The sequence below is a fragment of the Bos indicus x Bos taurus genome, chromosome 17, assembly GCF_003369695.1.
Source record: "Bos indicus x Bos taurus breed Angus x Brahman F1 hybrid chromosome 17, Bos_hybrid_MaternalHap_v2.0, whole genome shotgun sequence".
NCBI lineage: Eukaryota > Metazoa > Chordata > Mammalia > Artiodactyla > Bovidae > Bos > Bos indicus x Bos taurus.
Genome location: NC_040092.1, coordinates 9,033,542 through 9,061,531, shown reverse-complemented (window position 1 = coordinate 9,061,531; position 27,990 = coordinate 9,033,542). Strand labels below are relative to the sequence as shown.

At 44.6% G+C, this 27,990-nt stretch overlaps 1 protein-coding gene across 1 annotated transcript in view; it reads right to left on the bottom strand.

Moving 5' to 3' along the window:
* MYO1H (myosin IH) overlaps positions 1 to 27,112 on the bottom strand; it is a 42,798-nt gene extending 15,686 nt beyond the window's left edge. The window contains exons 1-19 of the mRNA XM_027567336.1: positions 27,092 to 27,112; positions 26,186 to 26,347; positions 25,297 to 25,412; positions 22,865 to 23,063; positions 20,886 to 20,966; positions 18,440 to 18,619; positions 17,304 to 17,402; positions 16,258 to 16,371; positions 15,861 to 15,932; positions 14,723 to 14,842; positions 13,657 to 13,724; positions 13,203 to 13,308; positions 12,833 to 12,913; positions 11,524 to 11,615; positions 7,323 to 7,417; positions 3,355 to 3,401; positions 2,856 to 2,936; positions 2,010 to 2,115; positions 514 to 631 (exon numbers count right to left, since the gene is read on the bottom strand). Of these exons, the coding sequence (XP_027423137.1) occupies positions 514 to 631; positions 2,010 to 2,115; positions 2,856 to 2,936; positions 3,355 to 3,401; positions 7,323 to 7,417; positions 11,524 to 11,615; positions 12,833 to 12,913; positions 13,203 to 13,308; positions 13,657 to 13,724; positions 14,723 to 14,842; positions 15,861 to 15,932; positions 16,258 to 16,371; positions 17,304 to 17,402; positions 18,440 to 18,619; positions 20,886 to 20,966; positions 22,865 to 23,063; positions 25,297 to 25,412; positions 26,186 to 26,347; positions 27,092 to 27,112 (1,958 nt within the window). The remainder of the gene's footprint in view (positions 1 to 513; positions 632 to 2,009; positions 2,116 to 2,855; positions 2,937 to 3,354; positions 3,402 to 7,322; positions 7,418 to 11,523; positions 11,616 to 12,832; positions 12,914 to 13,202; positions 13,309 to 13,656; positions 13,725 to 14,722; positions 14,843 to 15,860; positions 15,933 to 16,257; positions 16,372 to 17,303; positions 17,403 to 18,439; positions 18,620 to 20,885; positions 20,967 to 22,864; positions 23,064 to 25,296; positions 25,413 to 26,185; positions 26,348 to 27,091) is intronic.
* Between the last annotated feature and the right edge of the window lie 878 nt (positions 27,113 to 27,990).

Below are 27,990 nucleotides of genomic sequence, written 5' to 3'. Positions count from 1 at the left end.
GAAGATTGGGGATTCCTACCCAAGAATCTGTGGCTCCAATGCCCACCTTCTTACCACTACCCCTGCATCTTAATTTTTTTTTAACACTTGCGTCTCTTGACAGCCCATGAGGCCAAGGGGATTGCTCCCAGACTGACCCACAATAAACCAGCAGCCATGGAAACAGACTTATCCAGCCAACTTCAGACTCCAGGGATGTGTGGCCCACGTCTGCCTTCTGGTGGCAAGTCTGTGCATTGGCCCTTGTACTTTCGAGATTCCAATGAAGTACTGGGTTGGCCAAAAAGCTCATTCAGGTTTTGGGAAACCCAAATGAACTTTTTGGCCAAGCCAATACATTAGTGGTTTAGCGAAATGAAGGGAAGGTGGTAAACCAAGTCAGCTTCCTATTCTCTGGAATGCCATCACTGTCACAGCTTCAGCAGGTAAGAAGCAAATGAGTTCCCTGGGGGGATGACCTTTTATTCATCGCCGCTCACTTCATCGGCTTAAGATCCACAAAACAAACTTTACCTTTGCAAGAAATGCTCGTACTTCCGTCGGTAGGCGAAGCCGGCCCGTCTCACCCGCAGGTGCTCCATCAGCCCCAGGTACTTGACCTGATGCCTGATAAGGAAGTCATCGAACTTGCCTTTGGAAACACAGAAGGAAGAGTGACGGTAAAGGACCCCATGGGCATGCTTCATCTAAGACCAGAACAGAGGCTACACCCTGACGATCTCTGGACTAGGTCTGCTGCTGCTGCTGCTGCTAAGTCGCTTCAGTCGTGTCCGACTCTGTGCGACCCCATAGACGGCAGCCCACCAGGTTCCCCCTTCCCTGGGATTCTCCAGGTAAGAACACCGGCGTGGGTTGCCATTAGCCACAGATATGTCCTGTTAGGTTCTAAGTGTGTTTCTTTTAGTGGGGGATGGGGGTGGGGTTTAACAGGAAAATCTGAACTTCTGGTTTCTCTTGAAAAACCATGATGGGACTTCCCTGGTGATCCAGGGGTTAGGATGTCACCTTCCAGGGCAGAGGGTGCAGATTCCATCCCTGATCAGGGTCTTAAGATCCCACATGCCTTGTGGCCAAAAGAGCCAATACAGAAACAAACCATTTTGTAACAAATCCAATGAAGACTTAAAAAAAAAAATGGCCCACATCCAAAAAAAAAAAAAATCTTAAGAAAAGCCATAAGATCTGGTCATTCTGGACCTAGACTCTCATATGGCAATAAGTGCCCTGTAGACAGGGTGTGCCTGCTGCAATTTGCCGCAGTCCCCTCCAGTCCCTACTGCCTCACAGCCAGCCTGCTTCCCTCATTTGCTCTTCCCGCCTGGCTGCTGTAAGCCTTTGACTGCATGACCTTATTGTGAAAGCATGGCACAGGTTCAGCAAATACCTGAGGCCTAGACCATCTCGAAAACTGTGCACTGGCTGGAAAGAAGCAGGTGGCTTCCCCTCACCGCTGAGCTCTGCCAGGCTCAGCTGCATTGGCCTTAAACTGGCCAGGCTCTGAGCCATGCTCACATGGGCCCACAAGTCACCTTCCTCCCTATTCATTTACTTTCTATTTCTTTATGTTTTTTTAAAGTATTCTTTTTTAAAAATGTTATTTTTGGCTGTGCAAGGTCTTCATTGCCAGGCGGGCTTTTTCTTTAATTGTAGCTAGTTGCGGTGCGCAGGCTTCGCGCCGCAGTGTCCTCTCTCATTGCGGAGGACAGGCTCCAGGGCTCAGAGCTCCCCGGCTCCAGAGCGCAGGCTCAGTGGATGTGCTGCACTGGGCTTAGTTGCTCTGCAGCATGTGGGATCTTCCCGGATCCGGGACCAAACCTGTGTCTCCTGCATCGGCAGGCAGATTCTTTACCACTGAGCCATCAGGGAAGCCCCGTTTACCTTCTGTTATTAAATACTGATGACAAGCAGCAAGCCTGTGCTGGTTTTTAGCATTTTACCCCGCTACCATCTTGGTTTTCCTCCCGGCCTCCCTTCCCTTAGCTCAGGGTTCCAAACGATTCTCAACTCACTGGGTTCTTTGCTCTCGTTGGGCTTGATGCAACGGATGTACGAAGGTTCCTTGGAGATGAGAATTTCCAGAAGGCTACTCAGACTGTTTTTAAACTGAGTCCCCACCTGCAGGGAGACAGAATGAGCTGACCACACAGCGTTGCTCCCTATTTATACAGAGAAGACTGGCTCAAGGTGGTGACTGGGTCTTTCAGACCCAAACTCTCAACAGACCAGTTCTAATGGGCTGGCCAAAAAGTTCATTCAGGCATGGTACCACCAAACCATAATGAACTTTCTTGGCCAACCCAATACTTACTACCTGTCATGAGCTGTTTTGCCAATGAAGAGAAGGGTTTGGATGTCCTGGCCTGAGAAGCCCGAACTCCGTCTGGTGCAGCAGAGTCTGGGCAAGCATTGTCCCAGGATGGTTTTATCACCCAGTGAATATGAAGCGAGCGCCTTGCAGGAGCCAGCATTACCGCTGAGCCAGTCCCCTTGTTACCAAGCTTCCTTTATGAGAGGCTCGTTATAGTAGTTTCTTTCGTTGATGGGTAATATCCTCCTATAGACGGTAAACCCCACAAGGATCTGTTTGGTTGTTCCTGGATTCCCCTGTGCCCAGAACAGCACCTGGCACACAGTAGGTGTTCAATGAACGTCTGCCAATGAGCACACTGGTTGCTAACCTTGGAAAATATATGTTTAGTAAAACTTGTTAGAGGAGGATATTTCCAGAAAAAGGAGTGGACAGCTTACAAAATACAGTTAAGTGATTGCACATTGGTGCAAATCGGGTGGTTTCTGCTGCCTTTCCAGTTTTGCACAGCACCGCCCCCCCCCCCCCCAACCACACACACACTCACCGTTGGCGCCCTTCTCCGGTTCTCTAACTCGGCCACCAGGAAGCATTCCTTCAGGATTCTGTTTTTGGACCTGCACAGCACCTGTAGGCAGAGAGAGATGAACACCACACTGGCTGCCTCAGAAATCACGAAGGGCTCTTCAGGAAAGTTCACATCAGTGTGTACATGACGGACCAGAGCTGTTTGCCTTGGGAGCACATGAAAAAGAAGATGGAAAGGGGGCTTCCCTGGTGGTCCAGTGGTTAAGACTCAGCACCTCCACTGCAGAGGGCGAGGGTTTGAACCCTGGGTGGGGAGCTAGGATCCCTCATGCCATGTGTGGTACGGCCAAAAAATGAAAACAAAGATGATCTTGAATTGTCTGTTCTGGCCATGATGTACTGGAATTCTAATATAATACATCAAAGAGAGAAATCCAGAAGGCCAAACCTCCCAAATCAGTATTCTGAGTGATATCTCATAACCTTCAAAAATACATAGAGTTAAGTTTCAGACTTACTTCTTTCAGATGTCTGTAGAGGAGATCATTGTTCTTTTCCAAGAATCCTGTAAAACATTGGAAAAAAAAACCTTCTGAATCAATGGCTTTGATTAAAAATATAATTCCATACTGGTTGCAAAGGGAAATCCTAAAAATGATCTCTTAATTAAGAGTTTCACAGACTGGGCAATACTGACATTTGGGGCTGGGTCATTCTTGTTCTTGGGTGGCTGTCCGGGGCACTGTTAAGATACACAATATAAAATTTACTATTTAAACTATTTGTAAGTGTGCGGTTCAGGAGCATTTCGTGAATTTACATTGTTGCACAACCATCACCACCATCCATCTCTAAAACCCCTTTCCTTTTCCCCTGGTGGAAATTCTGTACGGGTTAAACACTAATTCCCCATTCCTCGCTTCCTGAAACCCTCGATAACCACTGTTCTACTTTTTGTCTTTATGGATTGGACTGCATACCTCACATAAGTGGAATTCTTTCATATTTCTTTTTCTGTCTGGCTTATTTCACTTAGCATCATGTTTCCAAGGTTCATCCACATTGTAGCAGGTGTCAGAATTTCTTACCTTTTTAAGCCTGAAATATGTCCTATTGTAAGGCAGAGCACATTTCGTGTGTCCATTCATCCATCGATGGACACTTGGGTGCGTCCACCTTTTGGCTACTGTGAATAAAGCTCCTGTGTACACGGGTGTTCAGATACCTGTTCACATTCCTGCTCTCAGTTCTTTTGGGTAGCTACCCAGAAGTAGTCAAAATAAACTTTTGATGACCTTAGCAAAGCCACTTCTGAAAAACTTATCCTAGGCATATAAGACGGAGAAGGCAATGGCACCCCACTCCAGTACTCTTGCCTGGAAGATCCCATGGATGGAGGAGCCTGGTAGGCTGCAGTCCATGGGGTCTCTAGGAGTCGGACATGACTGAGCGACTTCGCTTTCACTTTCATGCATTGGAGAGGGAAATGGCAACCCACTCCAGTATTCTTGCCTGGAGAATCCCAGGGATAGGGGAGCCTGGTGGGCTGCTGTCTATGGGGTCACACAGAGTCGGAAAGTGACTTAGCAACAGCAGCAGCAGCAGGCATATAAGGAGCACAGACTGGCTAACTGAAATATACAAAGATGTCAAACACAGCATTGTTTACAAGAGACAAAGCTGGAAACAATCAGAGGCCTTCAGACAGGTGACGGGACACGGCCCCATGGGGCGTGCGTGTAGCTTTTCAGAAGAAACGTGGAGGAATCTGCCACTTTGGAGAGTGAATGCAGGTCTGGAGGTAAAAGGCCTGGGTCTGACCTCCAGCTCTGCCGCTTAATAGCTGAGTGACCGCGGGCAAGTGCCTTAACATCTCTGAGCTCAGTGCCTCATAGATTAAAAGGGGACCAATAAGGCTGCCCAGCTCCCTGCGTCCGTGAGGTTTAAACAAGCAACAGAGGTAAAGCATTTGGGGCAGGACCTGGTCCGCAGAAAGTGCTCAGTGGATGTTAGCTGGAGTCCAAATCACCGCCAATATCCATTAAATGAAAAATGCAAAGGAGATAACACAAAATAACAATCCCTATTGTTTAGATGTGTATTTGTGTTCTTTAGATGCGTGGGCATACGTGTCCCCACGTACGTAATTATATGCATAAGATATTTTTATTTTCCAGTTGATTCTTGTGGTTACCTCAGGGAGAGACTAGGAGGTAAAGGGGTTTTTAGTTTTCCTTCTGTACCTTTCTGTATTGTGAGCAATTTCTAGCCTTATATGTGTATTGTTGAGTCACTAAGTCGTGTCCAACTCATTTTGACCCCTTGGCACCCACCAGGCATCTCTGTTCATGGGATCTCCCAGGCAAAAACACTGGAGTGGATTGCCATTTCCTTCTTTAGGAGATTTTCCTAACCCAGGGACTGAACCCTCATCTCCTGCATTGGCAGGTGGATTTTTTTTTTTTTTCCCACTGAGCCACCAAGGAAACCCTACATGTCTATTACTTTATTCTTTTTTTTAATTACTTTATTCTTTAAGCAAAAATCAGTAGGTTATCTACTTAAAGAGATTTGTCCTGTTTAACATTTTTTTTTTTTCCTTCTTGGGCTCCCTTGTGGCTCAGCTGGCAAAGAATCTGCCTGAAATGCAGGAGACCTGGGTTCAATCCTTGGGTTGGGAAGATCCCCTGGAGAAGGGAAAGGCTACCCACTCCAGTATTCTGGCCTGGAGAGTTCCATGGACTGTATAGTCCATGGGATCACAAAGAGTCGCACACGACTGAGTGACTTTCACTTTTATTTTTTATACCTCTACATATTTAAGGGAAAAAAACCCCTAATACATGGTATTTTATTTTTTAAAGCTTTTTGGTGAAATGAATTTATATAGAAGTAAAAATTATCTAGAACCTAAAGCAGAGGTGACAAAAGAAAATGTATGAAAAATGTGTTGCAAAAATGTTCACAGCAGCATTATTCATGAAAGCGAAAAAGTAGAAACCACCCCCATGCACATAACCGATGAAGGGATAAGCAACATGTGCTGTAACCGCGCAGTGGGAGCTTATTTGGCAATTAAAAAATAGTAACAGCAGGGATGAACCATGAAAACATTACTCTAAGTAATAGAGAACAAAGTGGCCTTTATCAAAGTTAAGAACTTCTGGGCTTTGAAGGATGCCATCAAGACAGTGAAAAAGATAACTCACAGATTGGAGAAAATACTTGCAAACTATCTATCTGATAAGGGACTTGTAGCTAGAACATAACGAACCATACGACTCAATACTAGTAACAAAAACAATTTAAAAAGTGGGTAAAGGATCTCAACAAACATTTCTCCAAGGAACAAATGCTCATGGCCAATAAGCACAAGGAAAAATGCTCCACTTCACTAAGCATTAGGAAAATACAAATCCAAACCACCACTTCACACCCGCTAGGATGGCTGGAATCAGAAGACAGACAATGCCAAGTGTTGGTGAGGAAATAGGGAAACCGAGACCCTCCACACTGCTGGTGGGAAAGCAAAATGATGTAGCCACTTTGGAAAACCAGTATGGCAGGTACTCAAGAAATTAAGAATAGAGTTACCACAGGACCCAGCAACGCCACACCCAGGTATTTACCCAAGAGAAAGGGTAACATACGGCCACACAAAAACACAGTCATGTGGACAGCAGCATCATTCATAACAGCCCCAAAGTGCAAAGAGCCCAATGCCCACCCGCTGATGAGTGAACTGACAAGGGCAGCAGAGTCGCACAGGGGAACGCTATTTGGCGATTAGACAGGAAAGAGGATACGGGTGGACCTTGGGAACGTTATTCTGAGGGAAGGAAGCCAGACACAAAACCCCACACGCTGTGTAAGTCCATTTTTAGGAAATGTCCAGAATAGGCAAATATCCACAGAAAGCTGACTGGTTTGTTGCCCAGGGCTCTGGAAGACGGGCTAGGGGAAAATGGAGAGTGCCTGCTGCCGTGTATAGGGGTTCTTTTTGGGGTGATGGGGTGATTCTAAAATAGAATTGGTGACAGTTGCACAAGTGCACAGTGAATACCCTAAACACTCATCAATTGTACACTTTAAATGAGTGAAACAGGGGCTATGTGAATTCTCTCAAGAAAGTAGTTATATATACAATTACTACATTTTATAATACTTTTTAAAATATTTTTTGATATGGAACATTTTAAAAGTATTGAATTTGTTACAGTATTGCTTCTTTTTTTCTCCTATATTGCTTCTGTTTTACATTTTGGTTGTTTGGCTGCGATTCGTGAGGGATCTTAGCGCCCAACCGTGCTTGCGTTTAAGGCATGGTTAACCACTGGATCACCAGGGAAGTCCCTAAAATCCTTCTGAAATGCCGTGATTGCGGTGGGGCTAGGGAACATTTGAGATGGATATGCAGCATGTTTAGAGTGGACTCGGGGGCACCTGCGTGGCCGTGACCTATGACCTTTACCCCACAGACACTCACCCCTGGCGCAGTACGTGACCTCTCCCGCGTAGTGGAAGAGCCGAAACTCCATCCAGCCGATCTTCTTTCTGCCCCTCGGACCCGCCAGCTTCCGGCTGTAGCAGAAGAGAAACAGACAGGAGCTGAACCTTCCTACCTCACTGCAGCAAAGTGCAGCAGCGTATAAAGCAGAAGAGCTGTTTAGGAGTGTGACGATCAGCTGCAGGTCAGCGCTGAAGTCTGTTTCAACTATTTCTTCCAGCCACAGACCAAGGTCTCACTAAAATTAGACCCTTCCTTCTCACGAGCTCTGAGGGATGAAAAACCTACATGAGCCACACAAACACATTTATTTGTACAATGAAATAATGTTCATTTTCCTTGGTGATGACTAAAACCCGATTTTACTACTTTACATTTTTATGACATGGAGAGACTAAATAGTCACGAAACATTGTTTTTCAGATTCAGGTGATTAACAGTTTTTTACAATTGTTCTTGAAAAGCATACACAAGTGTATTGATAGCACTCATCTCTGAAGTGCACAGCTCAATGAATTTTTGCAAACCGAATTCTCCTGCGTAAATAATACCAGATCAAAAGACAGAACATGTCTAGGCCCTGAGAAACCCCCACCTCGAGCCCTCTCCAGGCACAGCCTGACATCTAACAGAATAGGTTGTTTGTACCTGGTTTTGTTCTCTAGGGAAATGGAACCATATAGTGTGCTCTTGTGTGTCTCATTTCTCTTGTTTTTGCGGTTTATTTACATCACTGCATGTATTTAGATTGTTCATTCTCCCGGCCATATATTATCCCAATCTGTAAAGATGTCACAATTTATTTTTCCAATCTTTTTTAAAAAATTTATTTATTTATTCTTGGCTGTGCTGGGTCTTTGTTGCTGCTCAGACCTCTCTCTAGCTGCGGAGAACAGGGACTACTCTCTTGCTGCAGAGCAGGGACTCCAGGGCTCAGCAGTTGCTGTTCCCAGGCTCTAGACCACAGGCTCAATAGTTGTGGTGCATGAGGTTAGTTGCTGCCAGGCATGTGGGATCTTCCCCGACGAGGGATCAAACCTGTGTCTCCTGAATTGGGAGGCAGATTCCTTACCACTGAGCCACCAGGGAAGTCCTATTTTTCCAATCTGGATTCATACATTTATCCAATTCCGCTCACTTATCCTTTCAATATTCTATAGGTTTGATAAAGCTTCTGCTGCTGCTGCTGCTGCTGCTAAGTCACTTAAGTCGTGTCCGACTCTGTGTGACCCCATAGACGGCAGCCCACCAGGCTCCCCTTTGCCATGACCAGAAATTACACTATGTGATTTAAATGATCATTTACAATGCTATATGGTAGGCATATTAATTATCCCAGGGATGGAGGAGCCTGGTGGGCTGCCGTCTATGGGATCACACAGAGTTGGACACGACTGAAGTGACTTAGCAGCAGCAGAAGGGGAAACTCAAACTCAGGAGTACTTACTGCTTGCCTAAAGTCACGTGTCTATTAAGTGTCTGAGCTGGGACTCAAAACCAGGTCCCTATGACTCCAGAGCACATGCCCTTACATTCTCTCCTCCTTGTCTCAGAGTGCATTCCATTTCTAGTTGACTTTCTGGGACTCTGTAAATGCTCTGTGTCTTCATCTGTGGGGAGCTGATGTGAGTACACACACATATAATGATTCACCAGGTTGCACACTTCAGATCTACACACATCACTGCGTATGTTTTACACCTGCATTTTTTGACTATTTCATGCATGTGGACATGCCCAAAATGAAATGATGATAAATAAAGATACAAAATCTTAAAAAAATAATTCTACTTGGAATTCACATGAGCTTGACTACTACCAATGAAAGCTGTGCAGCTGGTGTATCATCATGCTATTTCTGTGTATGAATTAGTAGCTGGGCCTTCCCTGGCAGTCCAGTGGTCAGGACTCTGAGCTCCCAATGCGGAGCATGTGGACTTGATCTCTGGTTGAGGAACTAAGATGCTGGACAGCACAGCCAAAACCAAATTCAGTTCAGTTCAGTTCAGTTCAGTTCCGTAGCTCAGTCGTGTCCGACTCTTTGCGACCCCATGAATCACAGCACGCCAGGCCTCCCTGTCCATCACCAACTCCCGGAGTTCACCCAGACTCACGTCCAGTGAGTCAGTGATGCCATCCAGCCATCTCATCCTCTGTCGTCCCCTTTTCCTCTTGCCCCCAATCCCTCCCAGCATCAGAGTCTTCCAATGAGTCAACTCTTCGCATGAGGTGGCCAAAGTACTGAAGTTTCAGCTTCAGCATCATTCCCTCCAAAGAAATTCCAGGGCTGATCTCCTTCAGAATGGACTGGTTGGATCTCCTTGCAGTCCAAGGGACTCTTAAGAGTCTTCTCCAACACCACAGTTCAAAAACATCAATTCTTCGGCACTCAGCTTTCTTCACAGTCCAACTCTCACATCCATACATGACCACTGGAAAAACCATAGCCTTGACTAGATGGACCTTTGTTGGCAAAGTAATGTCTCTGCTTTTGAATATGCTATCTAGGTTGGTCATAACTTTTCTTCCAAGGAGTAAGCATCTTTTAATTTCATGGCTGCAGTCACCATCTGCAGTGATTTTGGAGCCCCCAAAAATAAAGTCTGACACTGTTTCCACTGTTTCCCCATCTATGTCCCATGAAGTGATGGGACCAGATGCCATGATCTTCATTTTCTGAATGTTGAGCTTTAAGCCAACTTTTTCACTCTCCTCTTTCACTTTCATCAAGAGGCGTTTTAGTTCCTCTTCACTTTCTGCCATAAGGGTGGTGTCATCTGCATATCTGAGGTTATTGATACTTCTCCCGGCAATCTTGATTCCAGCTTGTGCTTCTTCCAGCCCAGTGTTTCTCATGATGTACTCTGCATATAAGTTAAATAAGCAGGGTGACAATATACAGCCTTGACGTACTCCTTTTCCTATTTGGAACCAGTCTGTTGTTCCATGTCCAGTTCTAACTGTTGCTTCCTGACCTGCATATAGATTTCTCAAGAGGCAGGTCAGGTGGTCTGGTATTCCCATCTCTTTCAGAATTTTCCACAGTTTATTGTGATCCACACAGTCAAAGGCTTTGGCGTAGTCAATAAAGCAGAAATAGATGTTTTTCTGAAACTCTCTTGCTTTTTCAATGATCCAGTGGATGCTGGCAATTTGATCTCTGGTTCCTCTGCCTTTTCTAAATCCAGCTTGAACATCTGGAATTCACAGTTCACGTATTGCTGAAGCCTGGCTTGGAGAATTTTGAGCATTACTTGACTAGCGTGTGAGGTGAGTGCAATTGTGCGGTAGTTTGAGCATTCTTTGGCATTGCCTTTCTTTGGGATTGGAATGAAAACTGACCTTTTCCAGTCCTGTGGCCACTGCTGAGTTTTCCAAATTTGCTGACATATTGAGTGCAGCACTTGCACAGCATCGTCTTTCAGGACTTGAAACAGCTCAGCTGGAATTTGTAGTAGCTATACTATTGGGGAGCTATACTAAGGGGGCTACCCTTGTGACTTAGCTGGTAAAGAATCTTCCTGCAATGCAGAAGACCTGGGTTTGATCCCTGGGTTGGGAAGATCCCCTGGAGAAGTGAAAGAAAGAATACCCACTCCAGTATTCTGGCCCGGAGAATTCCATGGACTGTATAGTCCATGTGGTTGCAGAGAGTCAGACACGACTGAGCGACTTTCACTTTCACTTTCGTACTACTGGGGAGAACTGTCCACAGACCTAAGAAAATGGATGTACAGTTGACCCTTGAACAACATGGGGCTTAGGGATTCCACACAGTCAACAAATTGTGTGTAACTCATAGTTGGCCTTCTGTATCCATGGATTCAACCAGCAGGGGATGGGGGTCATGTAGTACTATAGCATTTACTATTGAGACAAAAAACCCATGTATAAGTGGATCTGCACAGTTCAAACCAGTATTGTTCAAAGGTTAGCTTTACAGGAGACTTCCCTGATGGTTCAGTGGCTCAGACTCCATGCTTCTAATGGAGGAGATCCAGGCTCAATCCCTGGTCCAGGAACAAGATCCCACAGGCCATAATGAAAGAGTTTGCATGCTGCAACTAAAGACCCTGTATGCCATGACTAAGACCCAGCACAGCCATATACACACACTAGAAGTCAACTCCACAACGCATGACCTTCCCCCATGCAACAGCCTGGCAGATGAGACACCTACGTTTCAAAGTGTGCGTGCTTTCCCACTTTCTCCTCCAACCTCTCCAGGAAACTCAAGTCTGTAGCAGGACCAGGACGAACACATTCTTCATCCTTCAAAACAGAAGCAGAAGTTTCCGGTCACTGCACCACACTCCATCAATTCCAAGTTTAAATGGAATTTCCAGCAGCTATGGCAAAATGCAGTGGATTGAAATATATCATCTTGTGCACAAGTCTGGGTCAACATTACCAGGAGGAGGAAGGGGTAATCATCGTATCAAATCTGATTAAGGAACCATGGAACCAGAGGGACTAGAAACTCCATGAAAAGTCAGCTCTCCCACCTATCTGACGTCTATTTCCAAAGATTTCCCAGGGACACTTCGCAGCTTCCATAACTAGCTGAGACACTCAACTTCGGTGTCTCTTAACCAGTTTTAGCCAGCTGGCCAACAACAAACCCTCTTTAATGAGGAGCAAAGCCTTCAGGAAAAGCAAGTCATAAAACTAGTTAAGTCTAACCTTCCCCAGTTCACAAACTGTTTTTACTTTCTATTTTGGGTCCTCAACAGTGATAACATTTAAATGACCATCTTAAAAAAAAAATGAATCAAAAGAATTCCAAGGTGGTCCAGCGGCTAGAACTCTGTGCTTCCACTGCAGGGGGAGTGGGTTCAATCCCTGGTCAGGGAACTAAGATCCTCCATGCCAAGCAGTATGGCCAAAAGACAGAAGCAGAGAACGTCTTCTACACCCACCACTTACAGACCCATAATATGTAACATAACTGAGAAATAAAGCTTAAAAAATAATGAATCAAAATTGACATATACACGCTCCTATATTTAAAACAGATAACCAACAAAGACCTACTGTGTAGTACAGGGAACTCTGCTCAGTATTCTATAATAACCTAAATGGGAAAAGAATTTGAAAAAGAATAGATATATATATATATGTAACTGAATCACTTTCTGTATACCTGAAACTAGTACTGAAGTCTAATATAAAATATTTTTTAAATGAATCAACCCTGTAGCTTTTATTAAAACAACAACAAGAAAACTGGGTTCAGGTTGGTGAGACAATTCTTACAAAGCAACATTTCTATGCTCTCTGAATCCATCTGTGGCAAACCATAGATGAATTTGAATAAGAGGGGAAAGCTCAGTCTAAAACTTGGAGCAAAAATTCAGCAAAAGAGTTCAACTTGCATCCTTCAATAATACAGTGGATTTCACTCTTAACTCTCTGTAAGCCCAGGGGAAGATCTTCTGAGTATTGAGGATACCATGGAGTGAGCCCCAAGTCAACGTTAATTTTCTCACCAGAATGGAAATGATTCCTTTGTGTCTCTCTTCTACCAAATCACAGATGATCTTGTTGTTGAAATATTGAATTGGTTCCCACTAAAATGACAATGAGGAAAGAATTCTCCAGGAAGGATTAAGATTGAGCATCAAATATATTTCTTTTAAATTGATTGTCCAGCTTTTCTTTTCTGATTTTTATCTCTAACATTTCAAAAAGAATACTTGCTGAATATCAACATAATTTCCCAGGAAACAAGCAGAGAAGGAGTGAAAAAATAATTCTTAGTACTCATCAGGAAAAACCTCCAATGAAATTATATTTCTCACGGAAATGTCTTTTGCTTGGTTAAGAAATCAAATGAGGAGAAAACATTGAAACATTTACCTCTATACCTTCCATTTCATATTCTGCCTGTTCCGCTTTTAGGGTTCTCTCAATTAACAGTTGCTGGAGTTTCTCATTGCAGTAATTTATACAGAACTGTTCAAAACTGGAGGTGCAAAAGATTTAAGTAACTAAAGCTACGTGAGTAGACCAAGTTTTTCCAAAAAATTATATTTACTTATTTTTAAGGATGCTTTTTCCATACAGAAAACTGAAGTCCTTATTAAACAAATAATTTAATAAACTGATAAGAAGAGTCAAAGTAAAAGACATTTGCATTTTTAATGGCTATTCTGGTTCTAGAAAAGTTTATGAGGCAGGGGCTATGCAAACCTGGAGAATTTCTAGGAACAGGAAAATGAGTTTCAATAACATCAGAAATGCCATAAACCAGACTAAGACCTCAAAGGAAAATGAAGAACCAGTGGATCACAATGAAATCAAACAAACTCACCCATTCTTGTCAAAGACTTCAAACCCATAGATATCCAGCAATCCAATCACAGTTTTCCCAGTAAAGTCCTAGTCAAAGTAACACACACCATTAATCATTGAGGTTATTTACTTTGGCAACTGCCCCTGAATCTGGGATGTGGCTATAAATCTCATCTCTCCAACAAGGCTTTCAGAAGAAATAGGGTGCAGATAATTTTCCCAGCCTGCCTCCTCCTGCCTGCAGCCTCCCTAGGTCCCATCCTGGCTTTCATATTCATCATCAGAGTAGAGAGACTGACCTTCCCCTTCTGATTCACTTCCTTGCTTCAGCCCTCCTCAGCCCCCCAAACCCACATTCAGTCCAAAAAAAAGCAGAGCAAGATAGAAAGAGGAAGAGAAGAGGAAGGGAAAGAAAAAGAAAGATGGAGAGAGGAAGGGAGGGAAGGAGGAAGGAAGGAAGCTACTGACATCAGGAAGAAGATGTTCACCCTGGAGAGAAAGCAGATATTTTGGATCATTTTCAACAGAGGGCCAAGTGCTGTCAGGCAAGGATGGCTATTGAAGGAGAATATGACTTTTCTTCTTAAGGGACGCAATGTAGCATTCTGTATGATGCGCTGAGTCAATGTATCCAAATCCATCCTTTGCACATTTCCTCCATGAGTCTCACCATATCCATGCACCCCGTTGCCCTCATATCATTGCCTCAGCTTCCAGCTTTGCGTCAGCTCCCTTTTTAATTTAAATAATTCTGCTTAAAAAGGAAATATGCCTTTAGGGTTAGTTCAAAGGAGCTGTCTTTTTTTTTTCTTATACACATTAAAATATATTACTGTTAAAATGAAAAGGTTCTGTGTACACTTCAAATGCTGTGCATCCCAGACTTGGGGACACATTGACAAGATCATTTGTCAGTGCATTTTTGTGAGCCTACTGTGTGCTAGAGACTGGAAATGTAGACGTGAAAAGACAGTATCTCTGCCCACCAGGAGCTTACGTTCAATTCTCACAAATTCTTCAAAGGTGTTGGTTATAAAACACGGCCATGTTAAAGAGCACAGGGCACAAAATATGCATGAACCAACCTTGTTCACTAAGGAGGAATTGATTTTGTTCACCAGCCAAGTAAATGTTCGCCCATAAACTGCCTTTGCCATTGCGTCTCTAGCATAGGCAGAGAGCTCTAGTGTCAATGGGCATATCACCTGAGAAGAACAACAGGTACATCATTACAGAGGTTAAAATTTTTTTAAAGCCCTCAGAGTTTTCAACCCAGGTTTAAAGATGACTGGGGGAGAGGGGTGGTCTTCCCTGATGGTCGAGGGGCTAAGACTGTGCTCCCAAGGCAGGGGACCCAGGTTCGATCCCTGGTCAGGGAACTAAATCCCACATGCTGCAATGAAGACCTGGCACAGCCAAATAAATAAATAAAGATGACTAGAGAAGGATACTTGATGGGGGAGGAACCTCCCGCCTGTGCTGTTCCTTGAGTGCCAGGCACTGTGCTGAGATACAGCCTCAACCAAGACAAAGAGTTTCAGCCTCTGTGGGCTCATATCTGGCAGAGGGCATTCAACAAGTCAGGGCTTCCCGGGTGACACTACTGGTAAAGAACCCGCCTGCCAATGCTGTAGACATAAGGGACGCAGGTTCGACCCCTGGGTGGGGAAGATCCCCTGGAGGAGGGCATGGCAGCCCACTCCAGTATTCTTGCTTGGAGAATCCCATGGACAGAGGAGCCTGGCGGGCTACAGGCCATGGGGTCACAAAGACTGAGTGACTGAGCACACCACAACATTTAACAACTCACACAGAGAAGCATCACAGTCCTGAAGCTGAAAGTGACAAGCGCTATTCAGAGATACACATGGTGCTTTAGGGCAGGGATGGGATGAGCAGGGGAGGGTCTTTGAGGAAGTGATCCCTGGGAACTGAAGGATGGGAAGGATTTAACTGGGTGAAGGACAGGGAAGGGTGTTGCAGCAGAGGGAACAGTATATGCAAAGACCCCATGGAGGGAAGGCAGGGCGAGCGTGAAGCACCAAGAGCCCGTGATGGTGGAATGTCGGGAGATGGGGGAGGTTAAGGCTGGAGATGCTGACAAGCTGGACCACACAGGACCTGGTGGGCAGGATCCAGGAGTCTGGCCTCCCCTGGGGCCACCATCCTACTGGCAGCAGCAGTGGGGAGGGTGGGCACATTCCCCACTAGAGCCATTTTTACCTCCTCTGTTTTGGCTTCAATCTTTCTGTGGGTGAGAGCTTCCAGAAGGACCCATGGGTCGACCCCTAGGAGCTGAATAAATGGAAAACAAAATGCCATTCAGCAACCCAATTTGACCCCCTAGTAAAAAGTCGGTGGTGTCTCCGGGCTCAGGTTCCCTTTCCCACCTGCTAATCGTGTTCTGGTGCAACACAGAGCATGTCTGGTCTTTCAGCCAACTGGCTTTCACTCGCTCCCTTGCCCACCTCCTAACCAGCGTCAAGTGGGAGAACGAGATGGTAGCCACCTGGGACATTGGCACCCAGCTGTCTTGCTCTCCTCCCCTACCCCTCCATCCCTGACAGGGTCTGGGGCCTCTCCTGCCTGCCACCCCCACTCTCCCAAAGTGGACCATCACCTTGGCGATCCATTTGATCTCATGAGTGTCTGGTACAGAGGCACAACCTTGCTGGTTCTCTTCAAAACCAATGTTCCCCAGGTGCAGGACACTGGCAATAATGCCAAAGAGATTCTAGGAACGTGGGAAGTGGTGAGGAGGGCAGGGAGAGAAGACGGCGGCCGCCTGATTGATAAACGTCATCAGAGGTGGTACCCGGGGGAGACCTGCCCACCCCCGCACCCCTAATTCCAGACTGGAGATCACAGATCCTCCCCTAGAAATTGGCCCTGTGGGCTCTTATCCACTTCTGATATTAAGGGAAGAGGGAAGGCACTTCAGTGGGGGGCAGGATGCTCCCTCACTATGTCCAGCATGGAACACCACTCTGCCGGTATCTCCCTTTGTCCCTGCCAATAAGCCATCCAGTGTTCAAATGCCATGGCCCCAGGTACACACATACACACGTAAATTTTTCTTAAATTGTATTCTGGTCCTCAAAAAGTCAATAGTTTCACAATCCCCCTCACCCCCCAAATAAGACAAAAGATGTAAAAACAAAATGTTTATAAAGCCTACAATTTGGTCCAACTTGTTCCAATATAAAAGCATAAATAAATGATGTTCCTAGAATTCTAGGGGATTAAATATTTGAGACTGGGTTTGAGAGGAAGAAGAAACATGACTACCTGCTGACACCCCATACTGGGGAAATATGGGGCTGCTGGATAAAATGCAGAATGCCCAGCTAACATTTGAATTTCAAATAAGCAATGTCTAATGTCTAATTCTTTTTAGTTAAAAAAATTGTATTGGAGTAAAGATGCTTTACAATGTTGTGTTAGTAAGCAGTGTCTGATTTTTTTAGCATGAAGCTTGTCCCACGCAATGTTGGGACATACTTCTACTAAAAACCCAGCCAGTGTTTATCTGAAATTCAATGTACCTAGTTATCCTGTATCTTTATTTGTTCCCTCTGGCAACTCTGTGTCATCACCAAGAAACCAGGATGGTTTCCTCAACCCCAAGTCTGACCACAGGGAGCTCCACCCTTGAGGGGCTCATACCTCAAGATCATCTTTAGTAAAATCGATGACAGAAAAGGCATTGGAAACAGTTTTCCAGTCATTCTTGTCGTTAACGGATGACTCTTTGGCACAGCGACCCTGTTGACACAGAATTGGGCCGCTTAACAGCATTTTCATAGGACAGTTAGGTGTCAAAATTTTTCTCTGCGAGCATTAAAAAGCTAGTTCTATAATGTTCTGAGCTGTGAAAAAACAGGTTTTATTCTACTTGTCTAGCACCTGATGATTTGCCAACTGCAGCTTTTTTCAAATTTGGAATTTTGTTTAAAAAAATCTGCTATATCTTTCTGTGTGTATGTTTTTTAAAGTAGGCTTTCTTGCCATTTTTGCTGAACAAATTGAAGACATTTATGTCATTAGGTATCTACCAAAACATACAGTAAATGACAGTGTTTAAATTCAAGAAAACAATCTTGATACACTTAGTAACCAGCATCAAAAACTTCAAGGCAGGATTAGATAGAAGGAGATCTTCCCTGAAGGAAATAAAAGCTTGTATCTAGAGAAATACAGATGATACAGGAGGTGTGAGAAGACTTTTCCCACTAAGTCTAGAAGTTGTCTTTTAAATAAGTAACAGACTACCAGTGTCAGAATTTAAAGGGAAAATCTTCTACATGAGGGTTGTTTTTTTTTTTTACTATTATTTTGCTTTTGTAGTACAGATTTTTCCTGATTACCTGAAGATTCATCATTTTAAAAGAGTTCCTTGTTGCACAGCAAAAACAAAGGTGTCATACCATGAAAATATTCACCGGTGAACTGGAATGTTAAATCTGCAACCTCCCAAATATCCCTCCCGCACAACCAGCACCGTGCACTCCCTCCCCTTCAAGGACAGGGCTAGTTTAAGTCAGACCTTAAAGAACACCTAGAGGTTTGGAAACAGTGAGAATATACTGCAAAGCACAGGCACCAAGTTTGCCAAAGTCACAGAAGATCGTGAAATCAATCAAAATAGTATTGGTGAAATGCTTGAGCCATTTCCAAAGGCACTGTGGCATCAGGATCCAGTAACGTGGCCCTGAGAAAGTTACTGAACATCCCACAGAACTAACACCACCCCACCCCTCACCGCCAAAGGGGCACCAGAGACAGGTTATGGTCCTTCTAACCTGTGAGAGGTATTTATACAGCTGGGGGTCTCGCTCCAGTCCCAGGTAAGCAAGGAGCTCCTCTTCTCCACCCTCTAGCAGCTGGTAGAAGATATGGAAATTCCGCTCGCCCTGATTCTGATAGACAACTCGAGACTTTTCTATCAGGTAACTGATGATATGCCCGCCTACGGGAATGCCCTTCAAAAGAGAACAAAAAATCCAGCCAAGACAACAATCAAGGCCACTCTCTTACTGGTGTCTCCTGATGAACTGAAATTGTGAGTCTGAATCAACCTGATCTATCCATCTTCTAAGATTCACGTTTTCTGGGTTCCATTCCTAAACCCCCAAGGTGATGAAGATATTTTCTGTTTTCATTTAGAATCAACTGTTTTACCATCCATGTTTAAGACTATGATACATCGTGATTTAATTTTTGTTTATGGAGTGAAACAGAGGCCAAAGTTCTCTTTATCCATATGGATTTCCAGTTGACCACCATTTAATTGGAAAGACAATTTGATCGATATTGAATCTCAGTGGTGCTTTGGTCATAAGTCTGGTGACATATAGGTAAGGAGAGCTGGGCTGCTTCTAGCCTCTGTTCTGGGTCATCAGCCTCTTAATGTCAATATATTTTTATGCCAATATTAATTATTATTGTCTTAATTATTGTCTTAAATAATATATTCAATGAAGGATTTGTATTCCATGACATATATTGAACACTTGCCAATCAATGAGAAAAAATTACCCAATTAAAAATGAGCAAAAGACTTTAATATACAAGAAGGTCTTTAAGGGACCAATGAGCAAAACTTCATTAAAATTGCTGCTGCTGCTGCTGCTGCTAAGTCGCTTCAGTTGTGTCTGACTCTGTGCGACCCCATAGGCGGCAGCCTACCAGAGAAACCACTATATGCCACCAGAATGCCTAAGATGTAAAGGACTGACAATACCAAATGTTGGCAAGGGCGTGGAGAAACTGGAACTCAGTGATATCATTGCTGGTAAGAATCCAGCAGTGCAACTTCTGGGACTACACCCGGCATAAATGAGTGTTTACATCATTGTTTTACAATGATGTGTTTATAAACAGTGATAAAAGTCGAGCAATCAAAAAACGAACAACTCCATGCAGCAACACAGTCGAATCTTACAAGACACGCTGATTCAGAGAGGCCAAACATGAAATAGAACAACTATATAATTCCATTTTTTCTGAAGCTCAAGAACCAGCAAAATGAATCTGTGATTATAGATGCCAGACAGTGATAACTTTTGGGAAGCGGGGGTGGGGGGGAGATATTTGTCAGAGATGGGTAGGAGGAATTTCGAGGTGTTGGAAATGTTAATATCTTGAGATGAGTGGTGGTTACACAAGTAGATTCAAATGGAAAAATTTATTGAGCTGTGGCCATGAGCTGTGTCCTTTTTAGTATGTGTTGGATTCTAAAAAAAACCTTAAAAATATGTATGCTATTAAAATGTTTTCCAAGTCTGTGCATGCATGACCAGAAACCCGTGTTCCAGCCTCTGGGAAATCCTTGGTCGGTCTGTCTTCCTCACTATACTAAACGCCCAGCCAGCTACTGTTCTCTAGCCTAAGGTGTCACTTGGAATTACATGTCCCTGAGAGCTCTGCCTACCCCTCCTACTTGCGTGAGCCCCCATTTAAACTCTGTGTACAATACGTTATGTATCTTCTCTGGCTCCTTTCATACTACAGCAGTGGAGCTGAGTAGTTGGGACAGAGGCTGTACGGTCCACAAAGCCCAAGACCCTATCCATGTAAGTCTGCCAACTCATGGCATAAAGTCATGTACGCCTAAGCAATAGATTGTTTACTCTGGAATCTTTTCAAGCTTTGTAAGAAATGGCATCTCGCTGACATGTAGTACATTCTTATGACCTGTCCAGGTTGCATGCAGCTGGCATTCACATGCTCTCGCTGCCATAAAACATCTCATCGTGTGAGCACCCCACAGTTGGGCCCTTCTCCTGTTGATGGGCATCCAATCCTGGCCAGATATGTTGGTTCTTTCCAGTCCCTTTACTTTCATGAGCAGCGCTGCTGAGGCCATGCTTACCCATCCGTAGGAATATTTCCAGGAGTGGAATGGCCCCACCTTAGATTGTGTGATTTCAGCACCCCAAGATGATACACTGTTTACCAAATGGGTTTGACCAACGTACACCCCTGCCACCAGCCGTGTGTTGGAACTCATGATCCACGTCTTTGCCAACATCTGGTCTCACCAGACTTCTTCATTTTTGCCCATATACTCATATGATCTGTCATCATGGTCTTCATTGGCATTTCCTAAAACTATTGCAAACCCTAAATTTTTCAACTATTTGAGCCAAGAAGAAACCCTTCCTCTCTTAAGATGCCTTGAGTTGACTTTCTGTTGCTCTCAAGTTAAGGGGTCCCCGGGAAGCAGTAATAGGAACGTCAGTGTACCTTAAAGTCGAATTGTATGTCCATGTATTTTCCAAATCTGCTGGAGTTGTCATTCCGGAGTGTTTTGGCATTTCCAAAAGCCTTGGAATACAAAGGGAGGGGACACTGAACCCATCTGTCATTCTCTGACACTGAAGCTCTCCTGTTCATAGAATTCCTGACCCTGAATGACAAGCTCATTGGAGGAGAGAAGGGGGAGCCAGGAATGGAAGCCACTTTATCTGCTAAGAAGAAATCACTATTTACAGAGTATTTGATGCCAAATATTGGGGTTGGACACAGAGAAAAGAAGGGAAAAATATCTTCTCTCTAGAATCCATTCTAGGAATATATTAGAAATGGCCTAAGGAGAAGTTGGGGCTTCCCTAGTAGCTCAGTGGTAAAGAATCTGCCTGCAATGCAGGAGTCACAGGAGATGCAGTTTCGGTCCCTGAGTCTGGAAGATCTTTTGGAGGAGGGAATGGCAACCCACTCCAGTATTCTTGCCTGGAGAATCCCATGGACAGAGGAGACTGGTGGGTCGCAAAGAGTTGGACACGACTGTAGCAACTGTAGTGACTTAACACACATGCAAGGAGAGCTAGATAGGACCCTAGGCCCTGGCTGTTCTAGAAGGCATCACTGCTGGCCCCCATCAGCAGACATCTTCCTATAGTATAGATGTAAACTGTTCAGCCCAAAGGTCTACTGGGAAAATCCCTTCAACCATAAATGCCTTTTACACAAAAAGCAACAAAAACACAGGAGAAAATAACATATTCAAAATCATCCAACAAGTCAGAGAATTATAGCAGTAAAAATAATAATCAAGATGATTTTAATTAATAAAAATATTAATGAATAATAGAGTATTATTTTAGTGCTTACTAATTCTGCTGTGTGCTCTTTATGCATGGTGGTTTAGTTACTAAGTTGTGTCCGACTCTTGCGACCCCATGGACTGTAGCCTGCCAGGCTCCTCTGTCCATGGGATTCTCCAGGCAACAATACTGGAGTGGTTGCCATTTCCTTCTCCATTGGAGCTTCCCAACCCAGGGATTGAGCCTGGGTCTCCTGCACTGCAGGCAGATTCTTTACCCACTGAGCTACAAATCACATTTTTTTTCCTGCATTCGTCTTGCTTAATCCTCAAAACCTCCTAAGAGGCAGGTACTATGAGTAGGCCCACTTTCCAGATGGGGAACTGGCTCCAGGATATGAATGATATGAAGAAGCTTGCTGGTACGTGATAACCCTGGGCTTAGTCTCCATGCCTGCTGGACTTCAGGGTCACACCTTTCACCACGATACAGTAAGTCCCCTACATACAAACAAGCTCTGTTCTGAAAGCATGTTTGTAAGCCCAACGAAGTTAGCCTAGGTACCCAAGCAACACAATTAACTATATACTAATAGTATAGTAAGTCCCCCATGTACGAACCTTCGAGGTGTGAGCTTTCAAAGATGCAAACACGTGTTTGCTGTCCAGTCTCGTGAGTTAATGCGCGTCTCACCTGCAGCCTGCCCTCCATCTCCTGTTGCTGATGATCCTTCAGCTCTACCATGTCCCACCTCCTCTCCCCCCACCAGTCGGTACCTCTTCCTGCCTGTTTACTTGATGCCAGCCCCTGGATGCCAGCTGCTGTACTACTGTCCTTTTCAAGGTACTGTACTATAAGCCTAAAAATGTTTATTTATTTTTTTATGTATTATTTGTGTGAAAAGCATTATAAGCCTATTACAGCACAGTGCTGTACAGCTGACTGTGTTAGTTGGGTACCTAGGCTAACTTTGTTGGACTTATAAACAAATTGGACTTATGAACACTCTATCAGAATGCAATTTGTTCGTATATAAGGGACCGATTGTGCTACCTTTGTGATCTGTTCTCTTCTTAACTCCCAGACCTGCCCATTTTAACTGATCCACCCAAGCAGAGGCTCTTCTTACTTACTGACTTCCCTGGAACTCCCCTTTCTAGGTCCTTAAAGATCACTTACCTCCAGCACTGGGTTGGAGAACAGCAGTCTGTCACGGGCTATCTGCAGTGACTCAGTCATCGGGCAGGTCACTGCAAAATACTGGAGGATCTTCTTGGAGGCCTCTGTTTTCCCTGCCCCGCTCTCTCCAGAAATGAGGATGAAGTGGTTATTTAGTTCAGAGCACATCATGCGGTAAGCGTTGTCAGCTATGGCATAGCTGGAGAAGGAGTGAGACAGAAACGGAAGGAGTAGGGCCTTCCCTGGCGGTCTAGTGGCTGAGACTCTGAGCTCCCAATGCAGGGAGCTCGGGTTGGATCCCTGGCCAGGAAACTAGATCCCACATGCCGCAACTAACGGTTCAGGCTGCAACTAAAGATCCCACGTTGCTGCAATAAAGACCAGGCAATTCTTTAAAAGACGGAGTGGAAGTGACTATAACACTACTTCCCTTGTCTCTGATGCCCATCAGAGCAGAAGGACAAACTACCCGGACTCTCAGAAGCCACATCCAGACTGTGGCTCCAGGCACTTAGCTCAGAGAGCCAGCAATCTTCACCATTACTCACTAGATGGCAAGCCTCTAGTGTGTATTAGTCACTCAATCGTGTCCGACTCTTTGCAACCCCATGGACTGTAGCCCTCCAGGCTCCTCTGTCCATGGGATTCTCCAGGCAAGAACACTGGAGTGGGGTGCCATTGCCTTCTCCGGGGGGATCTTCCTGACCCAGGGATGGAATCTGGGTCTCGTGCATTGCAGGCGGATTCTTTACCATCTGAGCCACCAGGGAAGCCCCCAAACTCTCAGAGTAGAAAAGTTAAAGTGAAGACTTGGGGCAGGAATAAAAAATTTTTTCAGAATTTACCAATTAAAAAAATCAATATTTCTTATTAGAATAATCTACATACTAAATTACATCTCCAAGAGATGTTCTATTAAATGTAGGTGGAAATAATATAACAGATAAAAGAGCTCATTTTTTTTCCTTCAAAACCTAAAATACTAAATATATAGAGATAGGAAACAAAAAATTATTTAAAACTTCTGTTTTAAAAACAGAAGTTTAGGGCACTATTATAGAGGCTTTATATACAAGATCAGATACTATGATAAAGGCTTTATCTACAAGATCAGAAACTGAAGCATGAAGGTTTCCCGGGGTATACTTTTAGGATGTGGCCGTTTGAAAGCTGAGTATTTCTGTAATCGCTGGTGGTGGTGAGGCAGAAAGATTTATAAATGCCTTGGGAGTGGAATAGGTGAATCATCAAGAAAAAGGAAGCAAGACCCTAAATAATAGCCCAAAAGTCAACCAAGGAGGAGAAGAGGGAAATTCAGCAAAGCCCGAGAGTCACATGCAGACCAGGCAGAATATTTTTTTTCTTAACGGATCACCAGTCCTGGTAAGTTCCTGCTGCTGCTGCTGCTACTAAGTCGCTTCAGTCGTGTCCGACTCTGTGCAACCCCATAGACGGCAGCCCACCAGGCTCCCCTGTCCCTGGGATTCTCCAGGCAAGAACACTGGAGTGGATCGCCATTTCCTTCTCCAATGCATGAAAGTGAAAAGTGAAAGTGAAGTCACTGAGTCTTGTCCGACTCTTAGCAACCCCATGGACTGCGGCCCACCAGGCTCCTGCATCCATGGGAGTTTCCAGGCTAGAGTGCTGGAGTGGTGTGCCATTGCCTTCTCCGGGTAAGTTCCTAGTCACCGGCATTCTTCTCAGCTGCCATGATATTCAAGCACCAGTAGGTGGCACTATAGCAATCCACTTCCCAGAGAAGGAAACTCTAGCTACAGGGGTCATACAAAGATTCTACTTTTCATCACAATTAAAATGAGATTTGATAATGATCTGCTGATGTTTTCTATTGTGTTGAAAGACTTAATTCAGAAGAAGGGAGTAATTTAAATGAGGTACAGAACCTAATGAGCATGCATCAAGAATGTAGATGGATGGGTATATGAATGGATGGACGAGTGGGTGGATGGATGGATGGGTAGGTGGGTGGCTGGGTAGATATGCAGATGGATGGATGAATGGAGTGGATGACGGATGGGTGGATGGGTGGGTGGGTGAATGGATGGATGAGTAGACAAGTGGATGATTAGGATCAGTAGATGGATGGATGAATGGGGTGGATGTTGGATGGATGGATGGATGGGTAGATGGGTGGATGTGTAGGTGGATGGGTGGATGCATAGACTAGTGGATGGATGGATGGATAGGTGGGTGGGTATGTGGGTGAGTGTATGGGTGGATGGATGGATGAGTAGACAAGTGGATGGGTGGATAGTGGATGGATGGATGGATGAATGGGGTGGATGATGGATGGGTGGATGGATGGGTAGGTGGGTGGGTAATAGATGGACATATGTGGTGAAGGTGGGGGGAGGAAAGAGAGGCAGAAAGAGAAAAATACTTCTATTGCTGATTCCATGGGTGCTACTTACACATGTGGTGGCAGTTCAAAGAAGTTGACCCCTTGATAAAGTTCCATCTGGCTCAGAGTATAGATTCCCAGCTCTTGGTATGGGTTCACAGACACAAGGAGGGTCCCAATATACGTCTAGAGGAACAGACCAAAGCACTAGTGAGGAATTCCAGGGTGCAAATGGCTCTGGCAAAAGACCATCATGTGCTATGATCCCCATGTGCCCCTTCACTACTGGGGATACAACACAATAAATAAGTCAGCTTGTGTGTGTTGGGGGGGATGTCTCCACTGTTATGGAACCTAGCTGGCACGGGCAGACAAACAACCAAGTGATCGAGACTGCCCCACTTAGTGTGTTAAGAAAGGCCTGGTTCTGCTGGCAGCCGCCTTGCCACCATGCAGAGAGGCTGCTGCAGAAGGAAACCGATGCAAAAGAAAGCAGAGTATGGGAAAGAGTCCTCAAGACATCATCCTAGACCCTGGAGATCTGCTTCTGGACCCTGAAGTACATAGGTCGACAGATTCTCTCTCAGGGCTTAGGCTGACTTTAGTTGGGTCTCCAGCACTGGCAGCCGGAAAGGTCTTAATACAAAAGATCACAGTACACCTGCCGGTGGTTCCTGGACATGCCCCCTCTGATGGTTAGCCTAGAGTGATACTGTTCACAGCCATCAAGACTACAGACCGGGGGACTTCCCTGGCTGTCTGGTGGCTACAACTCCACCCTCCCCATGCAGGGGGCCCAGGTTTGATCCCTGGTTGGGGAACTAGATCCTACATGCCGTAACTAATATCCAGTGCAGCTAAACAAATTAAATAAATTAAAAAAAAATTTTTTTTTAAGGCCAAGGACCAGAAGGGAACCACCACACTAGGAAAAACAGCTGGGAAATGAGTTACGCTACATAGATGAGGTTCTCGCTGAAACGCTTGCGGAGGTTGTCCAGAAAAGCAGATTCACTGGTGTACGCGTCCAGCAGCACAAAATCCTGCACCCCAACCTTGTCCCGGGCGGTCAGCGCGCCCTCCACGTGCAGACGGATGTGCTTGCGTCTCACTTCTTCTTTCTACGGAAAACACAACCTTCCTCAGCAACTCACTTATCATGTCATTTTTATCGCATGTCTAGTATGGAAATAGCAAGATCCCAGACCCTGGGGATAGCTGAGAGCAGAGATTACATTCTGCTTTCTTCATTAAGCATTTATGATCTGGTTAGGGATCCAAGTTACGATAGGAAAAGCAGTGACTATAGCACCAGAAGCGCTGCCAGGGACTCAGCATCCACTGCTTCAGCATGACACTAACCGTTTGACAAGTATTATCTCTATTGATCCTCATTCCGACCCTATGACGTGCTATTGTCATGCCCATTAGACGTCATCAAACATAAACCTTCTCATCAGAAGACGCTGTTAAGAAATAAATCAGCCAGCCACAGGCTGGCAAAAAATATTCATGAGTTATATACCTGCAACGAACTTGTATCTAGAATAAAATACTCAGCTTGGTTAAAAGAAAAAATAAAAACTCAGACCTAACAGAAACTGGGCAAAAGACTTCACAAATGAAAACGGACAGATGGTCAATAAGCACACAGAAAAGTCCTCAACATCATTAGTCATCAGAGAAATGTACCCTTAGAATCACCATGAGGTGCCACCAGAAGAGTTCAAATGAAAAAGACGACATCGGACATTCTCGAGGATGTAAAACGATAGAACTTTCACACGTTGCTGGCAGGAAGATCAACTGGACGAATCAGTGGGGAAACGTCTGGCAGTTTCTAATGAAGTTAACCAAGCCCGTACCCTTTGATGCAGCAGTTCCATTCCGAAGTATTTACACAAGAGAAATGTAGACATAGGTCCACAAAAAGACTGGAACATGAAGGTTTACATCAAGTTTATTCACGATGGCCCCAAACTGGAAACAATCCAAGTTCCTATCAACCAGAGCGCATAAGTGGAGCATCTACACAATAGAATGGGTACAGCAGCAACAGAGAAACGACAGGTGTGCACGGTGACACAGACATTGTGCCGAGCAAAAGAGCTCACACACAAAAGACTGCATGCTGCATGGTTCCATTTATATGGCATTCTAGGACAAGCAAAGCTAATCTACAGTGAAAATCACAACTGTTGCCTGGTTATGGGGGACGGGGACATTTCTGGAGTGATAGAAACATTCTCTAACTTGGTGCAGCTACGAGTTACCCGGGTGTATCTATTTGTCAAGATAAATGGCTACAGTGTTGTGCATTTTGATACATGTAAATTCTGTTTTGAAAAGAACCATAAAAATAATCAAAGGGTGGGGGGGAGTGGAGGATCCAGAGTGGATGGAGGTGAAGATGATAACAGAATGGCAGAATGCTCTTAATTGTTGAAGCTGGGTGATGGCTATAGAAGGGGTTTATTATCCTCTCCTGTTTATGTTGTTGTTGTCCAGTCGTGTCCCTGACTCTCTGTGACCCCATGGCCTGCAGCACGCCAGTGTGTATGTGTGAAATTTTCCATAATGAGAAGTTTTAAAAAACTGGATCACCACCAGGTGTCTCCCTACACTAGCCAAATGAAGCTAGGAGTAATCATGATAATGAGTAATCAAAGGATAAAAATGAAGCATTTAGATCAAATAATTTCGGGAGGATCCCCTGGAGGAAATGGTAACCTGCTCCAGTATTCTTGCCTGGGAAATCCCATGG